The sequence below is a fragment of the Primulina huaijiensis genome, chromosome 7 (assembly GCF_012295235.1).
Source record: "Primulina huaijiensis isolate GDHJ02 chromosome 7, ASM1229523v2, whole genome shotgun sequence".
NCBI classification, from domain to species: Eukaryota; Viridiplantae; Streptophyta; class Magnoliopsida; order Lamiales; family Gesneriaceae; genus Primulina; species Primulina huaijiensis.
This window is the reverse complement of record NC_133312.1, coordinates 16,870,099-16,880,436: the sequence shown is the minus strand read 5'-3', so window position 1 is coordinate 16,880,436 and position 10,338 is coordinate 16,870,099. Positions and strand designations below refer to the sequence as shown.

General features: G+C 34.0%; 1 protein-coding gene across 1 annotated transcript; it reads right to left on the bottom strand.

Annotated features, from left to right (window-relative positions):
• Window positions 1–2,789: 2,789 nt before the first annotated feature.
• Window positions 2,790–9,657, bottom strand: LOC140980686 (serine/threonine-protein phosphatase PP1 isozyme 2). The gene is made up of 4 exons (XM_073446669.1): window positions 9,202–9,657; window positions 3,968–4,527; window positions 3,705–3,894; window positions 2,790–3,042 (listed from the first exon to the last, which is right to left on the bottom strand). The coding sequence occupies exons 1-3, from the start codon at window positions 9,404–9,406 to the stop codon at window positions 3,724–3,726; spliced, it is 936 nt and encodes a 311-aa protein (XP_073302770.1). The 5' UTR covers window positions 9,407–9,657; the 3' UTR covers window positions 2,790–3,042; window positions 3,705–3,723.
• Window positions 9,658–10,338: the final 681 nt, after the last annotated feature.

The window sequence follows — 10,338 nt, the reverse complement described above, 5'->3', positions numbered from 1 at the left end:
AGCCTTACAACACTTACTCTTTTGAACATGATAAATATTCAAAACATCATTTCTAAGTGTGTTTCTTGAAATCATATTAAAGCAAGGTTGAAGATTAGCAATAAATTTCCGAAATCCAATATGTCCAACAATACTAAGACAATAGTCATGTAAGATGACCATTTTAGCTAGCTCATTCCTTGATTCTTCTTGGTTAAAAATATGTGTCGACAATTCTTGGCTACCATTAACTTTCGTGCTAGAAAGTAGAAAACTTTGACGAATATCCATTTTTCTAGGTCTCTTTTTACAAGCCTTATCGTAATGTTTTCTCAAATGATTAGTACCATAAGTCGGAGAAGCTTTCAAACGAGTTTTGCAATAATTACACTCCAGCATACTGAATTTGATCCACCATTACTCTTCTAAAATGATTCCAATCGTCCGATGTACGTTTTCTCTTACCATTAATTTCTGAAATCTCCTCAGGTTCTATGTTAACATCACCATGTTTATTCCCTTCAATACCTTCATCTTCATTATTCTCTTGAGAAGGAATCATTGTATTGCTATCATGAAGATTTGTAGAAGATATAAAATTATCTTCATCTTGAGATTCCATCTGTAATACACCAATTTTTAATACAACACATTACCTAAATTTTGATATTGTTCATACTTATGTAATACACCAATTTTTAATACAACACATTCTGAAATTTTCCTGTCAGTGATCTTGATTGCCAATTGCTTTATAAAGTGTTTGGATTAAATATAAATATTCCAATATTTGTATTTCTCATAATAATTTACGACCTCCAAAATATTAATTCATATTAGGAACTACGAGAAAGAAGTGGATGAAATGAAGCACATGACTAGGCAAGAATATGTAGCATCATTAAGAAGGTAATCTGAAACTATATATCAAATTGATATCATTATTAATAATAACACTTTAATTTATATTCAAATCTAATTTTTTTTGGTTATTGATTTTCATTAATTTTCTCTGAAGTAATGGCATTATATTGTTCTTGATATCTTGATTTCTTATAAAGACACACAAGAGGAAGCAGCAGGAGCATATGACATAGAAACAATCAAATTCCGTGGCCTAAATGTCGTGACTAACTTCGAAATCAATTGGTATCTTTCAAAAACAGTTTCCTAAATCCAAATTATCACAATTATTCAATGTAACATTAATTTAACAATACAATAATTTGAAAGATACCTTGAAGCACTAGCGGTCAAACTAGATAGATAGACGACAAATGGATTTTCTTCTCTTAACTTTTCTCAAATGCCGCTTAACGGATTTGGAGGTGGAATTTAGCATATAGTTAATAGTTATGGTGGTGTAGGGTTTTATTTATAATTGGTCTTACTTATTTTGATAATAAACTAAAGCCCAGCCCGATTAAAAATTCAATTAACCTAAAGAATCAAATATGTCTATGGTTGATATTGGAGTGGGTCGCTAAAAAATGAAAATTAATAAAACTAAAACCCTATAATATTTATATCTACATATACGGGGCGGGTAAAGGACAGGTATTATAGGACCCATGACCCGCCCCATACCCAGACAGGTCTGAAAAATTAGACCCGAGACCCTCCCCATGACCCGTTTGATATGCCCAAACCTGTCCAGATGGGACGGGTCCATTGTGGGTCTGGGTTTTACCCAGATCCATTGACATACCTAGATGTACCCTACAAAATTGAAATTTACATGTTTCAATACTTTTTAATGTGTGCAAGCTTCCCCAGCAAGTTTGAAATAAATTGAATATTAATAAAATAATTACTGAAATTGGAATTGTTATGATAAGGGCGTCAATTCGGGTGGGTTGGGTCGGGTTGAGCAATAGTACTATTCAAAAATTGCTCAACATGAACCCAACCCGAGCCAACCCGAAAACACTCAACACGAACCCGAATCAACCCGATTTTGAATTTTTTTTTAAATTTTTTTAAAGAAAATTAAATAAAATTCAAAAGAAAATATTTTAATTTAAACACATAATAACAAAATCTCCCACATATATATGATTTAAATTTGAAAGTCTAATCGTAGAAAATAAAATACATTTACTAAATCAAATAAACAATTGTTTAAAAATCTAAAAAATGTTCAAAATAAATATTAAATTATGAAAATTTACAATATAAATATACAATAAATTTTTTTTCAGACATACAATATATAAAAATGTAAGCAATATTTATTATTTATATTTTTTTTTATAAAAAAATTAAAATTTTCGGGTCAACCCGGGTTGGCCCGACCCCAACCCGACCCAACCCGATCATTTTTTTCAGATCAATTATCAGATCCCGAACCCGAAAATCTCAAACTTGATTTTTTTCGAGTTGGTAAATCATTTCTAATTTTGACATCACAATAAATCTTTGGATTCCTATTTCACTTGATCTAAGATATTCATAAAGATACGGACAATTATTTGTGTCCTCCTTGATGAATAAATTTAAATAGGATAATTACACAATTACATCTTTTTCCCCATTATTTTGAGGCCAAACAATTCGGGGCTTTCGTCTAAATATGCAAAAAAACTACTTTTGAACATGAGAAGAAATAAAACCATTGCGTATCTCTCTCTTATTAGTTTTCTAAAGCGTCCAAAATTCACAACTCGAGGAACCATTTTAAAGCGTCCAAAATGCACAAGGCGTGCTAAGTATCAGCAAGACAGTAGGATCCATGTACACGAGCACATTTGTCCAGTACAAAATTTAGTTATAACTTTTTAACGGAAATTCAGCATTCATCACAGGCAACCTTGCAACCAAATCAAGAATCTACGATTGCATCGCAATTTACAAAACCGGAGTATCTACAAAGTCAAATAGTAAATTGCGATGACAGAATATGAGTATGCTAAAATAATAACAACAATACTGTGGCGTCTCATGGCAGTGCGCACGAATGCCCCCCATCACGCCTCCGGAACACTACTTGAATAACTCATTTGGATATGAAACAGCCAAAATACCAGATTTGCCTCTCTTAAGTTCCAGAAAGTTCATCATCAACTGAGGCACACGAAAAAGAAGCAACATCGGTAAACAATAAATTAAGATGTATGCAGATTTAGAAATAGTAATGTATTTAACAAAAAAGAAACACTAATCAAGATCTACAAAAGATTGTCACACTTAAGATCGTTTTGTTTCCTAACAAAGCCAGAAGTACAAAAACCAACAAAAGCCTGTAAAAATTTTACACAACGTAGTAACACACAACCAACTTAATGAATAAAACTTAAAAAATCCATCATTTATAACAGTTGTAAGATTCTTCAATTTTTCGCTGCAACACACCTAAAATATAATAAAAGAAAAATCTAAAAGAAACCATACTCACGCAAGATCAATACCTTGAGATCTCATTGATTTTGAAATTCTGCACACATTGTTCAACTTCTACATGGGATTGTAATAAGAAAATAACTTGAACTAGTTCACATAACTACAAGAAGATTGCATATGGTTCAGACAATCTTTTACATATTTCGAAGCCAGCAGACCAGTAAACAATTACAACAAAAAAAATCAGAGAAACAGCCAATAACAATAAAATCAATGATTGCATAATGTAAGGGATAGATCTAGATGTTCCTTACTGATCCAAAATTGGAAGAACTGAAAAAAAAAAGGAAGCTAAGAGTTCCAGGGCATTCACGGAGAATCATTACCACAATCATCAAAACTGCTTCACAATATTCTCTTTTTATCAGTTGGTTTTAGAATCTGAAACGAGCACATCAAACTCTCATCAACACTCATCATAGCACCTGCATTATCAAATTCTCCACAATAATTGGGTGCAGAAAATATTGTAACCAGTTGCCTATCTGCGAAAAATTCATAGCCATCTTCTACAACCTGCCCAACAAAGCATCCACTCATCAGAAGAAACAAAAACTAGCAAATCATGTAATACAACAGAAATTATTACCTGATGAGCACGACAAACAAGGTCCATATCCTGCTGCATCAAAAATTCGGCCACCTTATCTGGACCAAATGTGTGTGAAACTCCCCTATCATTCATCCCCCAACCTCTAATTTCTCTACTAGGATCAGACCACAGTATATCACAAAGCAAACCAGCATCAGGGACATCAGTAGGACGAGGTATATTTCTAATTTGATCCAAGTTTGTTAGATCAGGGGAGAGACCACCATGCATGCAGAGTATTTTCTCATCTATAAGAGCTGCCACAGGTAGGCAGTTAAAACAATCAGTAAAAATTTTCCATATTCTCACATTAAATCGACGTTTACATTCATCATAAAAACCATATATCCTATTAATAGAGGCGCATTCATGATTTCCGCGTAAGAGAAAGAAATTCTCAGGAAATTTGATTTTGTAGGCGAGAAGAAGGCAGATAGTTTCTAAACTTTGTTTTCCACGGTCAACATAGTCCCCTAAGAACAAATAATTGGCTTCTGGAGGAAATCCTCCATATTCAAAAAGTCTTAAAAGGTCTCCGTATTGCCCATGAATATCACCTGGAATAACGATAAAAAAAAATGTTATATTCACATATCCAGTTTAAATTAGAGACATGACGAGAGAATTCCCACTGAAACCAAAAACGATCTTTCAATCCATAGTTAACAGTGTTGAAGAAATCACAAAAACTAGTAATAATGCAATGTGACATTGAAGGAGAAAAACTAGTATTACTGTAAGACAGAACATACAAGGTGATTGTGAAAACAAGGCCAAGGAGCTGGTCTTTTGCCTGTGATTAATTCTCACGTTCTAGAAAAAAATACTTATTTTTCCTAATTATAGGCGAAAACAAAAGAATTATTCAAGTCTATGTAAATTTTGACAAAATATTCAAGAGTAGTTTCAGGCGCTAGACACAAAAATTTGAAATTTCAATACCTAGGCATAGAGCTCTTAACATTACAAAAAAGTTTCACGCATATTAAGAATTACCAGAAAAAGTCAGATACATAGAAGAGGACAGAAACGCATCATAAATGCGTAGAGAAAACGCATGCACGAATACAAAAGCAACAAAATTAAAAAAGTGAGACAGCATTAGAGAAGGCAATATTTCAACTTACCTTCTCAAGAACCAAATATTCTCATTTCCAATTTTTTTTCCAAGAGACGAGTTATTCTCATACAATTTCATAAGTAACACAGCTACTACTACAAGTCATATCCGACCGTGTAGGATATTTATGGCTATAGATTCCAGGGAGATATTTCTTGGAGACAGATACCTCTACAAGCTTAGATAGAAGTATCCATAAAAAGAGACAAAAAAAAAAAAGAAAAGCAAATATGATATCCGACAATATCAACAAATACATTTTGATCAAGTCTGACACGGTTGATGACTATGCCTATCGATCTTGTGCAGTTTATTTTTATATTTATAGAAAGTTATTTTACATTGTTTCCAAGTCAATAAGAAGAAATGTTAACAAGATGAAGCAGTCAACATTTTTAAATTATAGTCAAAAAATTTTAAAAAACTAGTCAAAGTCAACTAATTTTAAAACTCAAAATCCTAATTATTTAAATCACTCTCCATTTTCTTTTTTTTTAACTTTTGGTTATCACTATCAACCACTAAGCCTACCACACAAACCGCCGCCGCCGCCGCCGCCAGCAGCAAGAAACTTTAGGTTAGGCATTGTACATTTATTATCTAACATATTTTTTGTAATATTTTTGATTTTGTGATTTCAAAATCAAATTTGTGTTTTTTTCCTATTATTATTGATTTATTGTTGAAGAATAATGGCGGAAAAGGATAAACAACCAGATTGCTTGGGAATATAGGGTGTTGTATAATAATAAGAAAATAGATTGGATCACATGCAAGTTATGTAAGAGACTTATTAAAGAAGGAGTTTATAGGATGAAAAAATCATATTGCGGATATTGTAGAACAAGTTGAAGCATGTCCTAAAGCATATGATGAGGAGTTTATATATTTATTTGCAGATTATCTAGATGATATTATATTGTGTGAAGCTTCTTTATGTATAAACATTATTTAATTACACGTCTTACAAAAACAATTATGACTATTTGTGATTATATTGTTTGATTATATATGATTATCTATAAAAATTCAAACACCTAGGAGGTCACCGACCGCCCTGTCGCCGCCTCCCGCCATTTAAACATTGTTAAAGATAGATCAAAATGTATAACCATCAATGCATTTTGTTATCCAAGGGGTAACAATTAAAATAAGAATACAAAAGCTACAAAAGTTGACGTATTCATACATTTTGTGTTTTAGATTGCAAGGTTTTCCTGAGAAATAGAAACTAGCAAATGTTGTCACCAAATTCAATTTTGAGATCGTTTGTGGCAAAGATTCCTCTGTATCCATATACAAGAAAATTATGAGAAATTGCAAAACATACTGCGATCACTTTGATGAAGCAAGCCTGAAGTATATATCTTCAATAAGGCGGAAGTATAAAAATTCAAGAACTACGAGTAAGCCCTGTGACTGAATCAATTATGTCCAGTCATTCTTTTGTCTTTACCAAATCAACTTTCTGGTGGGAGAGGGAGGGGGCCAGTTTAAGTTCTAGGTCCAGTCAAAGCTTTTTTAATTAACTAACCCTCCCTAGTGTATTTCAAAAACATTGACCAGGGAGGGTTAGAGTTTTCAAACAAAAAGTTTGACTGGACCCAAATTTTAAAATCATCAAGAGGGAGAGGATCATAACAATATTTTCAGAGCTTTTTTTGCCCCTTCTGACGTTGAAATATGCAATTAAACAACTGTTCCAGGTACATCGTCAGCAGTGGAAGTCTGTGCACGATAAAGCCCACAGACATACCCCTCTTCACTGAAGCTTCAAAAATATTGAACATATTAACAAAAACTTTTGTATCCGCGCTTAAAAAATATTTTAGTATTATGTGACATGGAAGTTAAATAGAGTTTTATGTGATTTATGCTACAGGGGCGGTAGGAGGAGAAATGAAATTCAAGTAACAGGTTGGAGGAAATGCAGCAACTGGAGATATTCATAAATCTAATAGACTCGTATTGTCACAGCATGCTGCAAGAAAAAAGTTCTCTCGAAGCGCAACGAAGGTCATTGACCTTCTTTCCAACGAAACTCGGACACTTTACATACGAGACCTTGTAATGCAAGAAGGCAAACCTCCGTTCGCTCTACCACTACAACCAACAAAAAATAAAAAGAGGAATAATAAATCACAATGTCTGCACACTGATAAAGAGCCAACGCTAGCATGATACCACGTCTGTAGGTTTCAGGGTCTGGCAATCATTAGCTTTAGACACAATAAATTAAAGCTTCAGATAAATTGCCCACACTGCAATAAAACACATTTTTTCCCAATCTTTTCCTACAATACAAGTTTTGTTGAAGGCTAAAAAAAGACTTCAGTCTTCACAGAATGGTTAAGCTATTTATAGTATATAGAGTTGCTTACTGTATATTTCGCCTGGTCTTGCTTTGGCGTATAAGGTATTTCTCTCAAAGCACCAGCTTTACCACAAAAGAAACTTAGAAATCTGATTTCAAATGTTAAAATACAAAATTTGTTTGGTACTCTGGAGGAGATGTTGTTTTGGCATTTTCATCTATTATATATGTAACATTTATGTGGATTATTACTTTAAAAACAACTTTGCTGGACAAATTGATTATAATTTCCATACCAGCCATCAGGAACATCAGTTTTTTATTGTTCTATTATCCACACACATGCTACAGAAGCATAGGAGAATTCCTTCGCTTGTGTCAATCATCTTTCATCATTTCCTTTGACCTAAACAAAAATGTTTACTTCGTACACCTTCAATCTTTCTTGAAGCTCTAAGTCTCCAAACCTTGTTTTCAGATTGATTCACCAGACATCGTTACATGAAATAACGTATCTGATGATTCTGATCAGAGACAGAAAGTTTCCAAACACATTGGTGAAAGCTGCCATTGCCAACACAAGTTGTACGATTGCAAGCCAAGCATCCATGTCAACTTGAAGTTAGTCACAGTCAAAGTGTGAATTAAAAGGTCAGGTAGAAAATTTTAGAATAAAAAAATTTCTTTCATAACAATGAAGTCAGTCAAACTCCTATCAGGACACGTGGACATTCAAAGCTTATAAGGTTATCAAATTAAAAGATAAAGACCTTAATAACTATGTAAAATATGTAAGCAGAATTTGTGCACGTTCTATGCAGCAGTCAGCCAACAGCGATCGAGCATTTGTTTTGCCACCTCAGAGAAAGATATGTGGCGAGGTTGAAACAGGCATAGGGCTGCCAATAGTAATGGAGAATTGACTCACCAGCTCACAGAAATACATACAACAAGGTTAGACTTTTCCTTTGCTAGTTTGCTTCTATCCGGATAGGAGGACATAAAGTCTCAACATACGACCACAAAACAAGGCACTTCCCCCTCTTGGAAAGGTAAATACACTAATACAGTAGAGCTCTAAATAATAACTTGAATGACAGCCAATAGTAACACTGGATTGGGAAAAGAAAAGCTCCAAGTCTGTTCTCCTATAATATAAGGTTTTCGAAGCTGTTAAACAACTTCAGAAATCTAGTAGGATAATAAAGGTCAAATTTTCATATCCTTTAACAGCTTCTCTAAAATGAACACATACCCGGTGGGGTGATGTTAATCCGTCACTCATGATGTCATCTGACTACAATTAAACACTGTTTTGCAGCAAAAAATATCTGATTTCTGAACTAAAACATTCACATATTTTGGCGAACACGGGTTGAAAACAGAAAAAATGCCTCCATGAGAGCATTCAAGCAAATCAAGGCTGGACTACAGTAACATGCATGAGACACCATTGCAAACCAGCACTTCAAATGGTCGAAGCCGCTCAGATAATAGTCTCACATTCATTTTCAAATTAAACATGGTGGCTATAACATTCAACCATTTCCAATGACAGTATAAAATGCTAAGTTGCTAACCATGTGCCAGAAGTTGAAAAACATCAAACCAATCGAAAAAAAAAACCAAAATTGACAAAAAATACACCGTCATACTCCGAACAAACAAATGCACAGAAAATTATCCCGAAACCAAGAAGTCAAACACACAAAAGCTCCACACCCACGCGCACACAACCAAGAATCAATACACACAATCCCATACGTAAAACAAGAAACAGAGAGTAAAACATCATACCGCAGATCTTTATAGGTGCTTCCAGCTCGAGAAGATTAGGCTGCGAGAGGAAGATTTCACGGGACGTCGCACATAAAGAGCGGATCTCATTCTCCGACAGCTGCACCTGACGCACAGTCCTCGCGTTGCGGAACTCCAACAAGCGATTGATGATGTCATCCAAGACGGCAGGCTCTATACCCTGCCCATTAGCCGCCGCCGCCATGTCTAGGGTTCCAACACTTCCAAGATTCAAATCCAACAACCGAAAACAACAAAACCCAGATACCGAAAACGAATCAAAATCCTTGTAAATGACAGATTGTTCTTCGAGGAGAAATGGAAAGAGGGGGATACATGACCAATGAATGAGGTAAGATGATCAAAGAAAGTAAATAAAAAGTTGAAAATTTAAGTATTAAATAGTTATTCTATAAATCCGCTTCCCTCGTGTGGTTGCCCATATGCTTAATTGATACCACATTTATTTTTGGAATTACCCTCCGCCGGATGACAATTTCTTCTCAACAAAAAATCTGATATTCAAACTCGAATGAAAGAGGGTGTGGAGAGTATAATTATTTATTTTACAAAAGAATATTTGTAATTTTATCAAAAATTAATTTTAAGAGTAAATTAATCAAATTTTCACAAAATTCAAATTTAACTCAAATTAATTTGAAAATTATAAAAATCGCACCGGGTCTAAAAATTCCAGGTAACGTGAACATTAACCCTTTTTGATGAAAAATATATGCTGCCCGGGGCACTGTTCACGCTGCCCGGGCCACTGTTCACGAGTAACGTGAACATTAACTTTTTTTTTCTAAGATCAAATTTTCAGAGGCGCGATTTCTGGGAGAAAAAAAAATTTTCTTGTGCAGTTAGGAACAAAATACTCATCATGATGAGAACCATATGATAAAGAGAACTTAACTCTGATACCACTGTTGTGGAACCGGTTTTCTCGTGTCGAAATTGCAGCGGAAGTTTTAAAATTTTATTTTGACATTCAAAATTATCTTTGGACACTCGTATGGTTTAAACGAAATGAGCATAAATAGGGAGTTTTATAATTTTACCAGTGAAATTTCATTTGGCCGCAATTATTCCGATATTAGCGGATGTAGATCTTGTTGAATTCTGTACGAACAATCT